We start from the raw sequence: 20,901 nt of genomic DNA on the forward strand, positions 1-20,901 counted from the left end.
AATTAGGTTCCTATTTTAAAATTGTACTGTAAATATATGAACGTTTATGTAACACAAAACAAATATGGTGTTCCAGTGACGTTATACTCCACGATATAATTAATATTTTGACAATTTTACATATCGTCCAACGGAAGGCACTTTGCTTAAAAATGTTTTAACGATCATTTGTGTCCTTACCGTGCTTATTTATGTTCATATTATGTGGTAAATTACCATGACATCCAATGATATATTTTATTAGATATTTTAATCATATAATGTTAGCGTATTATTTTACCATTAATGTAGTTCCATCTCCGTGTTTTGATGCTGGTACCTCTGTTTGCGTGTTCTCTCGGTATTCACAGTCATGATTTCGCCGTTCATTAGTTGGGAGTTTCTGTGTTTCACTGCGCTGCATTTTATTTATTTTTATGTAATCTTTCATTAGATGGACGTGTTTAACCGCTGAGGTTGAATTGGCAGTAAACAGTTAGTCAGTTGTTTAAAGCGCATTGGTCGAAATCTCTGAAGTTCTTGGATTTGAGGCTGCGCTGAAACCGTTCTGTGCGAGGGACTTTGTGATTTTTACCCCTTCAAGAGATAAATCAGCCAAAAATAAAAATTTGAAATTTATGCCACCATTTAATCATTGTAAATAAATTTTAAACTAGTAGTATGAGTTTCTTTATTCGACTGAGCTCAAAATATATTTTGAAGAACGTGGGTAACAGAACCTGGTCTCTGTTGACAATCATAATTTTCCCCTCACATCTGTTTGGTTACCCGCGTTCTTCAAAATATCTTCTATGATCAACAGAAGAAAAATGTCATACGTTTGCAACATTTTGATGATCAATAAAGGATTCAAATTTTCCTATATATACACATATATATTTCATTTAATATCAAAGAATCTCAGCTGAACTCTTCCTGGTGTTGGCTCAATCATTTTGACTTTGACAAACACTGTTAAACCGCTGTTGCGACCAGCCTTGCTTATTTAAAGCACAGTAAACTTATTCAAATGTGTAACAGAACATTTTATTTGTCTGTTTATTTGTCTACATAATTTCACACAATATCAACATTTGTCCTTGAGGAAAGCAATGATCTCCTCTGTACGTTTGTACCAATGATAACTTAAAACACAGATGTTTTTTTTTTCTGATGCGAAAAAACCCAAACTTAGAAAACATTGTACAAACATGAGAATTTTTACAAAACTATACACAATCAAATGTGCTTGATAAAGTTTAATTTTACAATCTTGATGTTGTTTTTTGTAAATATACTGACTTTCCATTATTATAACTTATTTGGATCAATCAAGCTTGTTTCAAAGGAAAATGGGTGCAAGTCACAGGCAAAACATAAAGAGGAAGTAAATAAATCACACCAAAAACAGAAAACTGAGGGGAACGTTCTGCCAGACAAGTTTCATGACTAAGGCAATCTCCAGCAAGTTAAGTTCATTTGAAGCATTAAAAAAAAAGGATATATTACATGAATTAGAACACAAGTTCCTTAGAGGAAATTTGAGTGCTTTTAGGGACCATATGAAGAAAAGCTCTTTGAATTAATAATGTTATGAAAGACGCTTTCCTTACATTAGTATTTCACAGCACACCAAGACCATTTCACTAAAAAACATCCTCCTTCTACCCTCAATGTATATATAATATACACATTTTACTAAATCTCAACACTTTCTAACCATGTGAACATTAAATAAATCATGAGAAACAACCCAATGATATGCATACATACAAACAACTCCATCTTGGTGATCGCATGACCACACTTAAATAATTGCATGCAACGCTTGTAACGCTTAAACAGCATTAGCAAAGCGAGGGCTGAGAGGAAGCGGGCTGTGCGCTGGTCTCTGAACAGCCCGACCCCACAGAACGGTTCCTTGTAAAAAGCACAATAAATACGACTCTAAATCTCCCAGGTCAGCAGTTCGCTGCTAGTTAACAAAACTTAAGAATAAATAGTGTAACTAGGCTTGGCATGCCTTCAGGATGCATTGCGAACAAACATGGCATGACATGAGCTGTTGGTGTGCTGGCACACAAAGTCAGGGAATTCATCCAATGCAAATGTATCAATGCAAATATATTAGTTACTTTGTCTGGCCGTGTTATTTCTGCCATGCTGAAAATACATGTTTGCATAGAAGCATTTACTTCACAAGAGAAGAGAACTGTCAGAGCTAAAGGCTGGGTGTTTGTCACACACTTCGTTTTCTGATTGAAGAGGTAGTTTCACATTTCTCAAGGGATTTGGAGTAAAGTTTACTTTACAGGACATCAGTGCCAATGTCTAATAATAATAACAACATCAACAATAATAATAAAAGCAAGATGCTTTTTTTAAGTCTCAACAAGAATTAAACTACAGACTCTGAGTTTTGCCTTCCTCGGTCCATTTCACAGATTTTCTCTCTCGATAATGGAGCTTGGAATATGGACATGATGGAAATGGACGATTTAGTGGGTTGGGTTTAGGGGGCGCAGGCGTCATCTCTGCTGTGAGTAGCGGGTACGGGCCTCCGTGTCTTGGAGCAAGGCTGGAGCTGTGGTCCTGCGCTGCGGAGGCTCCGGTCAGGATGGAGGAAGCAAGGCCTGAAGCTTGGCCAGTAGCACAGCGATACGGGTTAGAGCTGGAAGCCTTCCATCGGACCCTCAGACTGCTGGAAAATGTACTGGCCTTGACTCTGATCCACCTGCGGAACGATGCTGGCGTCCTCCTCCTCCACACCAAAGTAGTGCTCGATCAGGTCAAAGGCCTTCTGGTAGATCTCCTGGTTCTCGTGGCTTTGCAGGAACTCAATCTTGTCCAAGCCTGTGTGGGAACAATAAGTAGAACAATTATAGAAACAAATGAACAAACAGCACTGTAAACACCGTCTGCACGGATGGAAAGCATATGATAATTCCCACTATTAAAAAAAATATTATACAATTATTTCATTTGCTGATGTTTTTGTGCATGTTTTTTTACATAATAATAATTGTTATCTTTAATAATACTTTTATTATCATTGATAATATTCTTCAAACCCAGACAAATCCGAAATTGTGGAAACCACATAAAAAACAAATCAGATAAAAAAAAAATAATAATAATAAAAAAACATGATTCCTGCACCTTTTAAGCAGTGAATCATTAGTACTTGTCCAATCGTTTGAGATTCCTGGATAAGGATTTTCTAAATATAGAATTGCTAACAAATAAGCAGTTTTGAACTTAAAGGGTTCACTCAAAAATCTAAATTATGTAATTAATAACTCGTCCTCATGTCGTTCCAAACCCGTAAAACCTCCATTTATTTTTGGAACACAGTTTAAGATATTTTAGATTTAGTCCGAGAGCTTTCTGTCCCTCCATTGAAGCTGTGTGTACGGTATACGGTCCATGTCCAGAAAGGTAAGAAAAACATCATCAAAGTAGTCCATGTGACATCACAGGGTCAGTTAGAATATTTTGAAACATCGAAAATACATTTTGGTCCAAAAATAGCAAAAACAACGACTTTATTCAGCATTGTCTTCTCTTCCGGGTCTGTTGTTAGCACGTTCACTGCAGTGTATGATAACCAGATCTTTTTGAACCAGTTCATCGAACTGAATCGTTTAAAACAGTTCGCGTCTCCAATACGCATTAATGCACAAATTACTTAAGCTGTTAACTTTTTTAATGTGGCTGACACTCCCTCGGAGTTAAAACAAACCAATATCCCAGAGTAATTAATTTACTCAAACAGTACACTGACTGAACAGTCGTGAAGAGAGAACTGAAGATGAACACTGAGCCGAGCCAGATAATGAACAAAACAGACTCGGTCACGAGTCAAGAACTGTTTCTGCCGTACGCGTCCGATTCGAAAACCAAGGAGCTGATGATACTGCGCATGTGTGATTCAGCGTGAAGCAGACCGACACACAGAGCGTCTGAACTGAACTGATTCTTTTGGTGATTGATTCTGATCTGATTCTGTGCTAGTGCTATGAGTGTGGGTAAACCGAAGGCTTGACTCAAGGGCAATCATCGCCAATGACGCGAGTGCCAACAATGACATTACGCCGGATATCAATAACATGCAGTGTTTTGAAATCTCACAACAGATCCGGAAGAGAAGACAATGCTGAACAAAGTCGTAGTTTTTCTATTTTTGGACCAAATTGTATTTTCGATCCTTCAACAAATTCTAACTGACCCCTCTGATGTCACATGGACTACTTTGATGATGTTTTCTTACCTTTCTGGACATGGACAGTATACCATGCACACAGTTTCAATGGAGGGACTGAGAGCTCTCGGACTAAATCTAAAATATCTTAAACTGTGTTCCGAAGAACATGAGGGTGAGTCATTAATGACAATTTAGATTTTTGGGTGAACTAACCCTTTAAATAGCTGACCATAATTAGAAATATTTATAATGACTACAATGACTTTTCCAGACCTGGAAAAACCAAGCATTATATTAAATGCATTAGATGATTTAAGGTAGGTGAGGCATGCCTACCATAAGCCTCTTCGATGAGAGCACAGTAAGGATTGATGCCTGTTCCGTTCTGTTTGGACTCCTGTTCTCCCAGTCTGAGGATGTTCTCCAGACCGTTCAGAGCCACCTGCACAATCTTGGAGTCCATCACTGTCAGCAGGTCGCACATGGGCTTTATGGTGTTGAGAGAAACCAAGTATCTGCATGTAAAGCACAAGTATCCACTTCCTTTTTATTAAACATCCACCTTAATAGCACCCTTCTCTCTTAGAATGTAGGCTTATATGTGGGTTAAATATGGGGGAAAACAATGCTAGCATAACAACTGAGGACTTCCTGGAGTGTCAGATAAAAATTCTCATTCAAAAGTAAATTGATATTTACTCATTTTCTATGGAATTTAAAAGCTATAATTATTAGTTCTCATTTTTTTAAAGGGTTTTTATCATTGTTTAAGTGCATGTTATGTGTTATAATGACATCCCTAGTACTTCCATAACCACAAGATGGGAATGAGTAAAAATCACTTTAAAGATGGTCTGACTATTACTGCCATCTACAGGCCAGAAATGTGTCATATGCTTTGATTCCGCTCTGTGCTTTAATGACTGATTAGTCTAACCAAAATCCCTGTCTAAATGATACTAAGCTCTTCAAGTCTGTCTTAAAACAGATTATGGGTAAATGATAACCTAAGGCAGTATTCAGGTGGTTTAGCATGCATTATATAAGATTCTCAGAAAATTTAAGTCCCTAATCAAAATAAATCCATTTAAATTCCTAGAATAGGTAAAAAAAAACAAAGTAAAAAAAAAAAAAGCCCACAGTGCACCTAATCTGCTCTGGCGTGCCTCCCGAAGTGGCGTTGGTTATTGCCCACGCAGCCTCCTTCCTGGTGCGGAACTCAGCTTTCTGCAGTATCTCAATTAGCACTGGGAATATGTTGGCATCGATAACGGCCTGCAACAGAAAAAGCATCAAGTCATGGCTGTTCAGACACAACATATACACACACACACACACATATATATACACACACAAGCATATATATATATATATATATATATATATATATATAATGATGCCTCGCTCAGTCTAAAGTACCTGGATTTGCGCTCTGTTCCCAGCGGTGATATTGGAGACGGTCCAGCAGGCTTCTTTTTTGATGGATTCCTTTGGACTGCTGAGTAAATGGAGCAGGCAGGACAGAGCGGAGCAGTTCAGAATCACCTGCCATACAACAGAGGATCACAACAGATCAGAAAAATGCGGACAGCCTTCCATGTGATAAACGACACCTGTACTACCTGGGTCTGAATATCGTCTCCGGTTACAATGTTTCCCACTGCTCTCAGTGCAGGGGACACCACCTTGTAATCAATGTGCCTGTGAATGGGCAACACATAGGTGTGTTATTCTAAGTCAGTGATAAAAACATCACATGGTTTACTGATTGAGTTAGCATGTCTGGTCCTTACATGAGCAACTCCACCAGCCTGCGGCACACGCCTGAGTCAATAACTGTCTGGATTTTGTCATTGGGTCCATCGGACAGGTATGAAAGTGCCCAGCAGGCATCTGCAAGAACATCAGGATCACTGCTGAAGAGCAATCTGGAGAGAAAGCTCAGACATGGTGACACCTGTGAAGAAACAACAGTTGTTCGATCATGTTACAAGGGGAAAAAACACTGGTTTACATAAGGAGAGTGTGTTTGTGTGCACCACTGAAATTTGATAACTATGCAACTGGAATGTGGTTTACCTAGAACTGCTTTGCAGACTCACCTTTGCAAAGTCCGGAGGTGGATTTTTCCCTCTGCACAGGTTGGATAACGCCCACACTGCGTTCCGGGTGGTAGTGAGCCGGTTTGATTTTGCAAGCAACCTGCAAAGACAAGGAAAGAATATGTAATCAAACCACTAGATGGTGGTAATGGTAAAGTCCTTTTTATAACATACATACTACACAAAAAAAAATGCCATCACATTCAGGTGCATCTCAAAAAATTTGAATATCATGGAAAAGTTCTTTATTTTTTGTCATTTAATTTAAAAAGGCTAACCTTCTATATATCTCCTTATATTCTAGATTCATTGCACACAAACAGAAATACTTTATATACTCTGATGGTTATGACTTACAGCTTAGGAAAAGAAAGAAATTGAAAATTTTCTTAAAGATAAATCAAAAAAAGATTTACAAAACAGAAATATTCAAGATCTCCAAAGCAAGTTTAATTATGCACTCAATACTTGGTTGGGGCTCCTTTTGCACGAATTACTGCTTCAGTGCAGCATGGAATGAAGGCGATCATCCTGTGGCACTGCTGAGGTGTTTTTGAAGCTCAGGTTGCTTTGATAGATATTTGTCAGATATTACTTATCTTCCTCTTCACAATACCCCATAGATTATCTGTAAGGTTCAGGTCAGGTGAGTTGGCTGGTCAGTCAAAAACAGTAATATCATCGTCAGCAAACCACTTAGAAGTGGTTTTGGCACTGTGGGCAGGTGCTAATGTCCTGCTGCAAAATTAAATAAACATCTCCATAAAGCTTGTCAGCAGATGGAAGTATAAGTGCTCCAAAATCTCCTGGTAGATGGCTGCAATGACTTTGGACTTGATAAAACACAATGGAAAAATACCAGCAGACGTCCCCAAATCATCAATGACTTCAGAAACTTCACATTGGACTTAGGATTTTGTGCCTCTCCAGTCTTCCTCCAGACTCCAGACCTTGATTTCCAAATGAAATGCTACATTTTATTTAATCTAAAAAAAGAGGACTGTGGACCACTGAGCAACAGTCCAGTTCCTTTTCTCCTTACCCGAAGTAAAATGCTTTTTTTTTTCTGGTTCAGGAGTGGCTTGGTTCTAGGAATGTGACAGCTGTAGCCCTTTTCCTGAAGACATCTGAGTGTGGTGACTCTTGACTCCTGCTTCAGTCCACTCCTTGTGAAGCTCTACCAAGTTCTTGAATCGGCTTTTCCTGACAATCTTCCCAAGGCTGTGTTCATCCCTGTTGCTTGTGCACCTTTTCTACCACACTTTTTCCTTCCAGTCAACTTTCTATGAATATATTTTGATATAGCACTCTGTGAACAGCCAGCCCTTTCAGCAGTGACCTTCTGTGGCTTACCCTCCTGTCTCCTGTCTTCTGGACAACTGTCAAGTCAGTAGTCTTTCCCATAATTGTGGTTGCATGTTCTAAACTAGCCCAAGAGGTACCCCGTATTTATACTAAAAATTAATCAATCCAATCAAACTTAGGGAATCAAAGGGAATTTTTTATTTTCCTAAGCTGTAAGTCATAACCATTAGAAGTAAAACATAAAAACTCTTGAAATATTTCAGTTTCTGTGCAATGAATATAGAAAGCTTGCTTTTTTATATATTAAATTACAAAAAAATAAAAGAGCTTTTCCATGATATTCTAATTTTCTGAGAAGGACCTGTAGTGAAATAAGCCAGTGGCTGAAGTCACAAAGCACATACCAGCAGGTTTAAGAGTGGGAAACAAAAACTGTGTGTGACATCAGAATGACGTTAGGAAGTGAGATTTATTCAGTGTCAGCTGTTCTTCTAAGGATAAGGCCCCTAATCATTAGACTTCTACGAACAAGATTTAAATTCCTAGAACACAGAGATTTCATTAATTCCGAATCTTTGTAATGAGAAAAGAACAGAAAGTAGGGTTTTTTTGGATTGGAAATTAAACCAGCCTAGACCTCAAGATTTGCAAGGTAGCAAGGTCCACAGAGCCAATATGTTTTTCCCCATTAATGTTCATTCAAAACTGCTGTGTATGCAGACTAAATAGTTTTAGCTAGCAAAATACAGTAAAAGACACTGGTTAACATTTTTGGGTCAATAATACTATTAGGATCAAACAATTTATCAAAATTCACAGTGAAGACATTTATAAATGTAACAAATTATTTAGATTTAAAATAAATGCTGCTTTTTTTTCAATTTGTTCAGTTTGCACAAAAATATTGAATAGCACAACCTTTTTCAACATTAAGAATAATAGAAAATGTGTCTTGAACATCAAATCAGCATATTAGAACAATTTCTGAATGGCTGCTGAAAATTCAGCTTTACCATCACATGAATGAACATAGTAAAAAGGAATATATATCACTTTTTAATATATGTTTGATTAAGTAAATGTAGCTTACTAGCCTTGGTGAGATTTTTTTTTTTTTAAAATAGGTTCAAACTTCAAACAGTGTATTTGACTTATATTTCATTTTAGTATATAGCCTAATAGATGTTCTAACAGTGTCCAGTTTTTGGAGGGCTCTTAAAAGCATGAAACAGACTTATTTACCCTGTCTGCATTTAACATCACAGCTAGTGAATACTTGCTAGTGAAGGTTTGGGACTGTGTGCGTTCATGCCATTAAATGTCATTTTTCCTGCAGGATATTACATTTAGGGCTCAGAAAATGTATAGCTTTCTACAGGTGTCATAGACTTTCTGAAAAGCAGCAAATATAAACATGCAACCACAGTGGACCAATAGAGGACACTCACTGCTGAAGAGAAGGCAAGATGCCACAGTTGAGGACATAGTCTCTGCACTCTGCATTATCCCCGGCTATATTTCCTAATGCCCACACTGCCTGTAAAAACAGTTACACACAACTGATCACTTTCATGGTGCTGGAGTTCTGATAAAACAACTATTGGATGAAAGGCATGAACCACGCTGCATTCTGCAAAAAAAAAAAAAAAAAAAAAAAAAAAATCACCTGCTCTTGTACATCCTCATAGTCAGAGTTGAGTAGCTCTATAAAGATGGGCACGGCCCCTGTCTCAATGACCACCTTGGTGTGTTGGAATGTTCCTGACGCTATGTTGGTCAGGGCCCAGGCAGCTTCAAACTGGTCAAAACAAGCAACAATAGCCTCTTAAACCTGGGCTCTAATGGCAAATGTAGCTTTCGTAAGACTTGTGCTATGAAATGTTCTTACCTGCAGAGTCCAGTTATCACTCCTTTTTAGGAATTCAACAAACCGGTTGATGACACCATGTGTGTGGATGACCTCATCAATGGGAGGATTGGGCTCTAAAGGAAATTAATAAAATCTTAATCTTGACTTTAAACAATTGTCATCCATGTGTCGATGAGATGTAGAAATAAAGACACCAACCTTTAGAGAGTAACTTCCTGAACTTTTGAGTGGCTATGAGCTGCTGGTCTGGATCCTCAGAGAAGATCATCTGAATCATGTCTTGGGTTATAACTCCTTCCTGCACAGATTGACATAACAGTGTTTATCCAAGATGTGATTTTTTTTTTTACATAAAATAGTTTACATTCACCAAAACATTTTTTTTTTTTTTTTTTTTTTTTACAAAAGATGTAAATACTGGTCTTGTACAAACATAAATCAATGGCTTTCCTAGTAATATTATATCTGTACCGATGCATTCATACATATATTACATACATATATATATATATATGTATGTGTGTAATATATATATATATATATATATATATATATATATATATATATATATAAGCACAGGGCAATGATTATAATGTTTAATTCTTATTACTTGCATTGTCATTCACAAAATTCAATTATGCATTCAAAAGAAGTGTATTGCACACGTTTTTTCATTTAAAAGTAAATATATGCTATATGAACAAAAGTGCAATAACATTTGGTTTGCAAGCACTTTAAACAAACAAGGTGCTTTTTTACAGCAGAAGTCCTTTCACATAGTAGCAGTTAAAATATTTATTGTAAATCTCACCTTATAACACTGATGTAATCAAATAAAATCTAAAACAAGCTATTTTCCACTGCCAGGGCATTAACGTTTTTATAGAAAATATGACAGATGGTCTGCTGCCTGAATTACTTACACCTGATAGAGGTACAGTGGAGCTGATATCAGGGTCCTGAATGGGGCATTCAAGCATGGACTCATCACCAGGTGGCAGAGACACATTCCTCCTCTTGAACAGCTGCAGAGTAGACAGAACGATTTACTTTTGTACACAAAAGTTATATATTAAATGAACAGATCCGGCAATATACCCCTTTAATATATTCACTTTTATTCCAAAATGTATCATCAACCCTTAATGAACAAAACTGTAATTTAATTTGCTTGTATAATAAGGAAGAAAACATGATGTCAAACCTGCTCCTCCCTCTTCTGTTTACGGAGCTGTATCCCTTCCTCCTCTCTCCGTCTCCGCATTTCCTGGGGGTTCAGGGCTTTATTCTTGTAGCTCTTCATTCGATAGCTTTCTTTGCCTGGGCTTGCCATTGAGTCTTCAGATCAAAGAAACGAATGGGGTCAGATGCACATTCTGATACTTAATTTCTGCTGTCTATTTGGCACATCAACCATAAGCCTATAGCATTACAGGCAAGAATCACAATTGGTTGAGCCTGTATGAAATTCTCCTCATAATTTCTGCTAAACAGCATGTGGAGGCAAAAGAAATGGCTTGAAAGCAATTATGCTTGTTAAAACTAGTATTTCCTGTGTAACACCTCTGAGCACTAACAAACACTTTGCATGCTGAACTTCCTTCATTATCTGGTCGATGTTTTTGTTATTCAGCTTTCTTTCATATAAAACAAGCAGTTCAGAATTAGACATTTTAATGATGACTGAGGCTGTCAGTCTCAACATCTCCTACTGTCTTTCACAGAAGAAAAAAAAAATCAATAGAACAACACAAGGATAAATAAATGATTACAAAAGTGTCATTTTCAGGAGGAACTTTCCTTTTAAGATGCAAAAGATATGTCGACATCTTCTCTAACTTCTAATTAATCTCTTTACATAAATGCAGCACCTGTAAACACTGGTGTTTTAATCGGATCAGCTGGTTTTGTGTGGAATTGAGGCTGGGGGACTGGACTAATTTTACAAAGACAGTTAATCACATACATACTACAAAGCTAATCACTGCTCTAAATATACAAGTCTAAGCATCTATATTAATACAACACAATTTATTTGGCTGATCAAACAATTAAATATTCTTAGTAACGTTATTCATATTTTTTTTCAGTAGCGTATTAGCACACATTTCGTGGACAGCTGAAACCAAGACTTTTTATCGTCACAAATCAAATCAGTTTCATAGATCCAATAACGCACTGTTAATACGTTATTGGTTTATTATCTCTCAAATAATTCAGTCATTTCACTTTCAGCCCAAACTCTGCCCACCTTCTCTATGCTAACATACTGAGTGTGCTATGCTAGCTTGGACTAAACGTCAAAATGGTTCATTAACGTTACTCTGCCAGTACGCCCCGTTGCCTCATTTACTCCCTGGAAAGAAAAGGCTTTAAAATCGCATATCGTTTATAAATCTCACCCATTAGTCGTAGATTGGAAAGAGATGTAAGTATTAGCCGTGTTTTTTAAATTTCTCTCAAGACCCTCCCGAGTTCCTCCAGCTGAGGGCAATATGGCGTCCACTGGTAAGGAACGTCACCTCCGCTGCTGTTTCCGGTTTTCATGAGCGGCCTCATTCAATAATAATAACAAACGGAACGTGAAACGGGTGATACTTTAAGTCGACATATCTACCTCTGGTAACAGGTACGTTGCATTTAAATATCGATTGTGAGATGGATTCGAGTTGAATGTTTTACATGAAGTCAGTGGAAGAAGGCTTTAAGATGTTATAAATGTAAGTTAGCAGCATGATGGCCCAGTGTTGACAGAATCGATACTTTCTGTCGCGTCAGGTGCGTGTTGATAAAATCCAGATTTCAGGTTAACTAAAGCCAAATTGCGTTTTGCTATAAGTTGATTATAACGTTTTACATGCATTCTAAACACAAACGCATCTCTTTCCTCTGTTTATCGAGGTTTAACAAGGTAAACAATATCTGGTAATATAATATTTTTTATTAAGGCCTGTTACGATTATGAACTTCTAACTGTGTATTAATTGCCACACGATATTTGCTATTAATGAAATATTTGATTTCTTAAAAACGAAAGGGGTAGAGAAATACATGGGAAAATGATCATGATTTAAAACTAAAAGGTATTATGAATAATATTTTTCATAAAACTATTAACAAATGGTTACCCATATTTTTCTTTTCTCATCCACTTTAGTCTTATTTCTTTTTTAGTGAATGTTTCTTTATTTGATACTAATTTGTTTAACCTAAAAACTTTTTAATATATTATACAATCAGGTCATTGTGCAAACGTTATATATTTATATATTTATTTATGTTTTATTTAAAAACATTGCAAATTGGTAGAGTTACATTAATTATAATTATAAAATAATAATTATGAATAATATTTATAATAAAATATAAATAAATGTGTACCTTCTTTTTTTTTTTCGGTCCGCTTTATTTATTTTTGTTTGTTTGCTTGTGGAAAAAGAATTATGTATAGTTAATATTATATTAGATATAATATAATATGGTCATGAATCCTTCACTTTCTATTTAAATTTTCAGACAGTATGATTAAACCCAAACCACTCATATGTCAAAATCATTGTCATGTCTATTTTTGGTACTAAAATCAGAACAAAATAATATTAGATGTTCTTCAAACTGTATGAGAAGAATTTTGTCATTTAGATTTGTTGTTATAAATTTACCACAGTTTACAATACCTGTAGTGACTATGACATTTCTGCTTATACTATTATGGTTCATTTGTCCATTTGTTTTATCCAGCCTTGTGATAATGCCTGGGTGTGACGTCTGCTGTGAAGAGCTGCCATCTGAGGCAGAGATGAGAACCCATCTCCTCCTGAGTCACACAGAGAAAGCGGTGGCCTGCCCGTTCTGCTCTCTGGCCGGCGTCTCATATGATGAGCTGAACTTCCACATCAACACTGCACATATAGAGAAAGATTACCAGGACACGAATGCAACAGTGGTTGACAGTGGACAGAAAAGCTCAAATGACTGGATTGTTCAAAGTCCCAATTCAACAAGGACTTCCAATGTGAATGTGAAAAAAATAGACAAGGTATCTCAAGCCTCACCTCAGTCACAGAGTACAGGGACCTCTTTTTCTCAGGGAACCTGGACTAGTCTGAAGATTTCACCATCTGCAGCAGCCACAACGAATGGTGCAGTAAAACTGGTCAGAGGTACACAAAAATCCAGCGGCGAAAATCAAAGCAGAAGCGTTTGTCGTCACCTATTAAAGGGGCTCTCGAGTTTACAACATCAAACCATTAGACTAATATTTTCTCTTTGTGTGTTTCAGAAGGGTGCTTTGCATGTCCAATGTGCAGTTTGGTCTGCAAAGACTGCTTTATTCTCCAGGAGCATGTTGAGCTTCATCTACAGGACCAAGCTGCAGGTGTCTTACCTCATATCATAAATTTTTGTAGGTTTACAAGTATTCATTTTACCCTCTTTTTTTTTATCACCAGCTTGACTGATATCTGATATGGTTTGTCTTCTTAAGGGGCTGGTCCTGAGGTCGCCACTTCAACAGAAGTGTCTTCTACAAGCAGGGGTAGATCAGGTGAATTTGCAAGGTGGTCGGTTTGGCAGTTCTGAATAAAAGTGAATGACCAAACTGAACTAGAACTGTATTTTTGGCATCTCCAGGTGTGATGCGCTATGAGTGTCTGTTACAACCCATTGTTTTGCATCTTGTCATTTTGTCTCTTTTATTTTTTTGTATTTGAAAGTGTTTGTGTCCAGGTAGGATGCTGATTGGCTCCTACAGGTTAATGACTGGCCCATCTAGATTGGTGCATTCAGTCTTAGGCACACCTTAAAAGCCCTGATGTCACTTCCTTTCTCCAGTGCAGTGCAGAGTAGAGAGAGAGAGAGAGAATTGTTGGTTTTTGGCTTTTTGGTTGTTTGGTCTCTGTTGAACTTTGATACTATTTTTGTAAGTAGGAACTGATTGGTATTTTGACTCTATTGCTTGTTATGATGTGTATTTGGATTCTCCTTGTAACTCTGTTTGCCTGATCTTGTAAATAGTTGTATATTATTGTAAATATAGAGGGTTGGGAGGAAGTAAGGAGTTTGACGCCATTTTGTTTATTGTAACCTTTTGATCTCTGTTTTTGGTTAGGGAGTTAGGTTAAAATATTGTACTTTTATTTTGTTTAGGGTATAAGAAAGAGGTCTTAAACTACAGAAGTTTTGTTTATTATTTTGGCCTGGTCAACTCCTGAAGAATATTCCCCATTTACTTATTTTGTTGGTTGTATTTTTGTTTGGCTCAATTAAAAACCCTCTAAATAATCCCCATTTCCTCCCTTCTCTTTTTATGTTATGCCTTTACCCCTAGACGGGCGTAACATGAATTGGGGGCTCGTCCGTCCATTCGGATGAAATTAGAAGCTTTTTTACTCCATCTGAATGAAGTTGAGTATTTGGGTACTCACTGTTTTTGCAGAGTTGTGTTTTTCTTGTGTTTGCCTGGTGGTTTTCATCTAGTGTGGGAGGAAGCTGTGTTGTTACACGAGCACAAGCTCGTAAGTTTGAAGAAGAACTTGATCTGTCCGACTCATTTGTGTGTTCTGATCAGTCAGATGTTGAGACTAGTTTAAACATAGACAAACAAATTTTGAGTTTTGGGCCAAATGTTGATTTTCCTTTTGATAGGAAGCACCTAATCGAAACACAAAAATCTGATGGTACACTGACGACTTGTTTTAATGCTGTGATGGATAAAACCTTGTTAGATGATCATGTTGTTGCTTATTTTCTAGATGATGGAGTACTTATGCGTAAATGGAGTTTGGAAGGAAAATGTAACTGGAACTCTGTTTTCCAAGTAGTTGTGCCTAATTCTTACAGCGAATATGTTCTACATGTTGCTCATGACCATGAATTGTCTGGACATTTGGGGATCAAGAAAACCTATAACAATCTGCTAAGACACTTTTTCTGGCCTGGCATGAAAGCTAGTGTAACTAAGTATTGTCGTTCGTGTCATGCTTGTCAGGTTGCTGGAAAGCCTAATCAGGTTGTTGCCCCAGCACCATTAAAGCCTGTTCCGGTAATGAGCGAACCTTTTGAGAAACTGGTAATAGATTGTGTAGGTCCCTTGCCGAGAACTAAGTCCGGCCATTCGTATCTGTTGACTTTAATGTGCTCTGCTACCAGGTTTCCAGAAGCAATTCCGCTATGCACCTTGAAATCTCCTGCAATTGTGAAGTCCATCATTAAGTTCTGCACCACTTTTGGTATGCCAAAAATAATTCAGTCAGATCAAGGATCTAATTTCATGTCCCGTGTGTTTCGTAAGGTAATGAAAGAATTGAATATCAAACATTGCATATCATCCACAATCACAAAGCGTGTTAGAGAGGTTCCATCAAACTCTTAAGTCTATGCTTCGAACTTACTGTCTTGAACATGAGAAGGATTGGGATGAAGAGGTTCCCCTTTTGTTGTTTGCTGTCAGAAATACGGTCCAGGAATCCCTTGGATTCAGCCCAGCTGAATTGGTCTTTGGACATTCTCCTCGTGGTCCTTTAAAGATGTTGCAAGAACAACTTCTTTCTCAAAGTCACTCAGTTAAAGAACAGAATGTATTAGATCATGTGAGTCATTTCCATGAAAGATTGCATTCTGTCTGGAAGTTGGCACGGCAAAGCTTAGAAAGTTCACAGTCTCGGATGAAAAGTAGATATGATGAAAACACTGTTCAACGCTCATTTGAGCCTGGTGATGAAGTTCTTGCATTACTGCCTTTGCCTGGGTCAGCTCTTCAAGCTAGATTTGTGGGTCCATATGTGATTGAGGAAAAGTTAAGTGACACTGACTATGTGGTAAAAACCCCTGACTGGAAGAAGAAAGAGAGGGTATGTCATATTAACATGCTAAAATTGTATGTTTCTCGTCCTAAGCCCGAATGCACCGTTCCACTACCTGTTATTGTAGCTGGGAGTGCAGTCTCCTCTGAGTATTCACCTAGTGTAGATGATCTACGAATTGGAAGTACCTGTTTGTCTGACATTTTCCTGAAAAATTCTGAATCCCTTGCTGTAATCAGTTCAAAACTGTCTCATTTATCTAGTTCATCTCAAAAGGAACTAATGCAGTTGATTGAAAAGTATTATTCACTGTTTTCTGATGTGCCCACTGTAACAAATGTGTTGGAGCACGACATTGATGTGGGTGATCATCGTCCTGTTAAGCAAAATGCTTATCGCATCAACCCAGTAAAGCGTGAGATCATGCAGAAGGAAACGCAGTGCTTGATTGAGCATGGTTTAGCTGTGCCAAGTTCAAGTCCCTGGTGTTCCCCATGTCTTTTAGTTCCTAAATCAGATGGAACGTCACGCTTCTGCACAGATTACCGAAAAGTTAATCAGTTGACTAAATCAGATTCCTAGAATAGATGATTGTGTTGACCGCACTGGTCAGGCCAAATTTGTGACACAGCTTGATTTACTAAAAGGATATTGGCAGGTGCCACTCACTGATCGTGCTTCAGAAATCTCCGCTTTCGCTACTCCAGATGTCTATGAAGTAAGGAGTTTGACGCCATTTTGTTTATTGTAACCTTTTGATCTCTGTTTTTGGTTAGGGAGTTAGGTTAAAATATTGTACTTTTATTTTGTTTAGGGTATAAGAAAGAGGTCTTAAACTACAGAAGTTTTGTTTATTATTTTGGCCTGGTCAACTCCTGAAGAATATTCCCCATTTACTTATTTTGTTTGGTTGTATTTTTGTTTGGCCATCCCCGTTTCCTCCCTTCTCTTTTTATGTTATGCCTTTACCCCTAGACGGGCGTAACAGTGTCCAATGTGTTCTCTGAGTTGTTCCAGTAGCTCCTCCCTTCAAGAGCACGTTGAGCTACACCTGGAATATGGCTCCGCATCTGTAACAGGTATGTGTATATTAAGTGTGCAACTGCATATGAATGTTATTCTAGAATTGTTTGTTACATTTTTGTTTAGAGAAATGGTTCTGTTTACAACTACAATGCATCAAAACGATAATCCATCAATGTGAAATCTGTTGTAGCCGCTGGTGCAGCGAAACTTGTGGTTTCTTAAAACATCTGACTTGATATTCATTTGGTTTGGGTGTTTTGAGGACATTCATCTGAAGACCTGACTCTGGCCAGGAAGCTTCAGGAGGAAGAGGAGCAAAAGTGGAGGGAGGCTGCAACTAGACGGGAAGCTGAGGACTTTAAGTATCTCCAGGTTAGATAAGATAATATCCACCTAAAAGGTAAAAATTTTCATATTTACCTGTGGCGACCCACTACAAACAGTTTTTTATTTATTTCTTTACACTTCTATTCTTTACAGAAGCAGTTTGGGCTTGATAACAGTGGTGGTTATCGCAAGCAGATGGAGAGGAATATGGAGAGGGCTGTGTCTCGAGGTCAGATGGTTCCTGCAGAGTTCCACAGGAAAAAAGCAGAGATGCTTGAATCTCTGGCCTCCGGGGTGGATGATGGCAGAAGCACAACATCAGGTCTGATTGAGAGTGCATCATAGAGCTACACCAATAATCTTTACATATTTGGTCCAGCTGGTGAATTATTAGACTTAAAATCGGTTCAGTTATTTTATCTTTTTAACTATATCTATCAGTGTTGGAAACAGTTGTTCAATTCATTTCAAGTTTATTTGTATAGCGCTTTTTTTTTACAATACGAATCGTTACAAAGCAACTTTACAGAAAGTTGTGCTTTTTAATATTTTTTTGTAAAGAGTGATGCATTTTTTTTAAATAATTGAATTATTTGATAAATAATAATACAATTTATAGATATTTTTGTAACTTTTTATAAGTGTTTTTACAGTCCTTTTCAGTCAGTTGAATGTGTCCTTGCTGAATAACGTAATTCATTTATTTAAAAAACTAATCTCACTGATGCAAACATTTGAAATTTAGTGCGTGTAAATATTTTTTATTAATATATATTTAATTATACAGAATTTAATGTGTTTTATTAAATCAATAATTTATAATAGTATTAAAAAAATGCTGAATTATCATTAGGTTTTTAACTAAAAAGCTATTACTTTTTAAAGCTGCGGTGGGTAACTTTTGATGCTCTAGCAGTTAATAAACAGAACCGCTTGCATCTTGCGGAAGAACATTGTAGCCGGAACTAGTTCTCTCTGTTTATGTCTATGAAGAATCAAAAAGGTACTGAGTTACTCTGCTTCGGGGGTACCGCGGCAATCTAAATTATTCTGAATATAAACGCTTATTATAGGTGTACTCTAGTGATTCAGGACAGGCTAAAAACACGGTTTGGAAAATGGATTCATGGTGTACTCACTTATTATATACATTTTGTACATTTTGAACACATAAAAAAGTTATGGACCGCAGCTCTGATTGGTTGTTTCTTAACGGGAGCGATGCATTTCTGCAAATGGCAATAGGACCACTGGGAGGAGCCAGAGGAGCTTTTTTTTTTTTTTTTTTTCACAGATTATCTGTCTCATATTCTACTGTCAGGACATAATGACAGGTTTAACAAATATGTAAAAAATACATTTTTACAAAAGTTACCTACTGCAGCTTTAATGTTGGAAAAAAATAAAGAAAATGGGTATTAGACTTAATCTTTCTATTTCAGGACTTATGGGAGCTCTGTATAGGTACTATCAGAGGAACGCCTCTGACTGTGCACGTGTGGCTCTGTGCTGAGACGGATCACTACTCTTCATCAGGAGGGGTACAAAGGTTGGGGATGTGGCTACAGAAACTTTCAGATGCTTCTTTCATCTTTGCACAGGATGGAGCAGTATAAACATTTGCCTGGTATAATATCAGTAACACCATGATATTATCTTGGCTGAATGTTGATTTTCCTTGTAACTTTATACATCATAAAATTTTTCCCTTGCAGTTTCAGTTCCCAGCATTCCGAGAGTGCAAGCCTTAAGTGAAGAGTCGTAGGATCAAGGCGCAGATCCTCAGGGTGCTTCACACTTCAACCATCGACTGCAGGGGACACGGGCTTGGATAGGAGCTACAGAAATCTATGCAGTTCTCACCTCCCTTAGTGTGAAGTGCATACTGAAACCCCAAGTTTACACTCACACACTACTGTTCAAAAGTTTGGGGTCGGAAAGATAAATATATATGTTATTTTTATTCCCATAAAAGTTTTCTGAAAACATGTATTGGTGCTTTCTCTAATTAAAAAATTAAGTAGCACAACATTGGGAACTATTAGAAGTGTTTCGCGAGCACCACAGTAGAACATCACAATGATTTGTGCTTGTGCAAATGATTTGTGTAAATTCAGCTTTACCATCACAGCGGTAAATTACATTTAATAAATATTAAAATGTGAAATAGTTATTTTAACAAGTAAAAAAATGATAATTACAATAATAATTGTACTGTATTTCTAATAAATGTAGCATTGTTGAGAGACTTCTTTCAAATACATTTAAAAAAATCTAACCAACCTCAAACTTTTGAATAGTTACGAATATGTAAATAGCTTAAATATTGTAAAGTTCACATCTTAACTTTCCTTAAAAAATTTTAGAGCCCGAATTGTGGATTTTCACAAGCCCAGTGGCCCAGGAGACACACACCCCATACTGTATGAGTGGGTCAAACAGTATTTCTCACATTCTGCCAGTAGGGGTGCAAGACTGCCACCCAAATTAGTGCGGACGACATTACCACCTATATACCTCCAGCACCAAGGTTTTTCAAGATTTCTCTTGTAAAGTACAACAGCCCTTTAATTAAAATCAAGTTAATTTATTTTCCCTCATGACATACCAGATCGCATTATCCTCATAGAAACAGACTTGCCTTTATAAGATGACATGCGTGTTATGCTGTCTTTATGATCAGGCCACAGTTGCTCTATAGTAGGAGTGGAACAGAAAGTAAATGGCAACCTATGCCTGCTCCTCTTCGATCCGGGGTGTGCACCAAGGGAAATGAGGAAGGTGCTGTCACAGGATACAGCAGCTACCATGGTACGACGTATGCGCAAATTCCCTGGTAGCCTAAAACACAGACAGTATCAAGTGGTTGCTGTAGAAGGGCTGCTAACACCTGAAGAGAAATGGGTAATTTTGACCTACAGAAATTCATTGCAGGAATTCAAGTTATGTATTGCATTTGGATGTTATATGTGCAGTCTTTGTTAAACTGCTGGCATACTTTTGCCATGTTTGTGTCTTTCAGTGCTGCATTCTTAATTCAAGGACACTATGTGCTGAGAAAATTCCTTGATGGAACTGTCCACATCCGCAGACTGCAATTTTATCTACTATTCCTGCTACTTTTATCAACTAGTTCCTTTAAACAGACTGTGGAAAAACTGTATTTCTGTATAAATAAATGTCAATAAAAAATAGCAGTTTTATCTTCCTTGCACAATAAGTTGGTTATTACTACTTATGATGGCGACTCTTCAGTTTTTAGATTTTGATTTAGTGAATAATCAG

The 20,901-nt window shown here is 37.3% G+C and overlaps 2 protein-coding genes across 7 annotated transcripts; one reads left to right on the forward strand and one right to left on the reverse strand.

Moving 5' to 3' along the window:
* Nucleotides 1-1,001: 1,001 nt before the first annotated feature.
* On the reverse strand, nucleotides 1,002-15,946 carry LOC127974569 (importin subunit alpha-6). 3 transcript variants are annotated; one of them, XM_052577927.1, is made up of 14 exons: nucleotides 15,853-15,946; nucleotides 10,665-10,798; nucleotides 10,384-10,485; nucleotides 9,659-9,758; nucleotides 9,479-9,573; nucleotides 9,257-9,388; nucleotides 9,039-9,127; nucleotides 6,286-6,385; nucleotides 5,977-6,140; nucleotides 5,803-5,884; nucleotides 5,603-5,728; nucleotides 5,331-5,458; nucleotides 4,520-4,698; nucleotides 1,002-2,832 (listed from the first exon to the last, which is right to left on the reverse strand). In XM_052577927.1, exons 2-14 carry the CDS (start codon nucleotides 10,791-10,793, stop codon nucleotides 2,645-2,647), a joined length of 1,614 nt encoding a protein of 537 aa, XP_052433887.1. In that variant the 5' UTR covers nucleotides 10,794-10,798; nucleotides 15,853-15,946; the 3' UTR covers nucleotides 1,002-2,644. The 3 variants fall into 3 exon arrangements, with proteins under 3 accessions (XP_052433887.1, XP_052433886.1, XP_052433884.1); XM_052577926.1 differs by lacking the exon at nucleotides 15,853-15,946 and adding an exon at nucleotides 11,863-12,000 and having other exon boundaries at nucleotides 5,806-5,884; XM_052577924.1 differs by lacking the exon at nucleotides 15,853-15,946 and adding an exon at nucleotides 11,863-12,000.
* Nucleotides 11,949-20,823, forward strand: LOC127974570 (uncharacterized). Of its 4 annotated transcripts, none has more exons than XM_052577929.1 (11): nucleotides 11,949-12,089; nucleotides 13,202-13,623; nucleotides 13,743-13,838; nucleotides 13,947-17,342; nucleotides 17,552-17,689; nucleotides 17,770-17,938; nucleotides 19,059-19,243; nucleotides 19,332-19,494; nucleotides 19,983-20,146; nucleotides 20,300-20,520; nucleotides 20,639-20,823. In XM_052577929.1, the coding sequence occupies exon 4, from the start codon at nucleotides 15,838-15,840 to the stop codon at nucleotides 16,843-16,845; it is 1,008 nt and encodes a 335-aa protein (XP_052433889.1). In that variant the 5' UTR covers nucleotides 11,949-12,089; nucleotides 13,202-13,623; nucleotides 13,743-13,838; nucleotides 13,947-15,837; the 3' UTR covers nucleotides 16,846-17,342; nucleotides 17,552-17,689; nucleotides 17,770-17,938; nucleotides 19,059-19,243; nucleotides 19,332-19,494; nucleotides 19,983-20,146; nucleotides 20,300-20,520; nucleotides 20,639-20,823. The 4 variants fall into 4 exon arrangements, with proteins under 4 accessions (XP_052433889.1, XP_052433888.1, XP_052433890.1 ...); XM_052577928.1 differs by having other exon boundaries at nucleotides 17,552-17,661; XM_052577930.1 differs by having other exon boundaries at nucleotides 17,552-17,661; nucleotides 19,081-19,243.
* The last annotated feature ends 78 nt before the right edge of the window (nucleotides 20,824-20,901 follow it).

The sequence above is a fragment of the Carassius gibelio genome, chromosome B16 (genome assembly GCF_023724105.1).
Source record: "Carassius gibelio isolate Cgi1373 ecotype wild population from Czech Republic chromosome B16, carGib1.2-hapl.c, whole genome shotgun sequence".
NCBI classification, from domain to species: Eukaryota; Metazoa; Chordata; class Actinopteri; order Cypriniformes; family Cyprinidae; genus Carassius; species Carassius gibelio.

Excerpts from the sequence above, each read along its gene's own strand:
- LOC127974570 (XM_052577929.1), top strand. The coding sequence starts at position 15,838 with ATGCTTCGAACTTACTGTCTTGAACATGAGAAGGATTGGGATGAAGAG.
- LOC127974569 (XM_052577924.1), bottom strand. Across the intron at positions 6,386-9,038 it reads ATCTTGCCTTCTCTTCAGCA|GTTGCTTGCAAAATCAAACC; the intron begins GTGAGTGTCCTC and ends TTGTCTTTGCAG. Across the intron at positions 5,885-5,976 it reads AGGCTGGTGGAGTTGCTCAT|GCACATTGATTACAAGGTGG; the intron begins GTAAGGACCAGA and ends GCCCATTCACAG.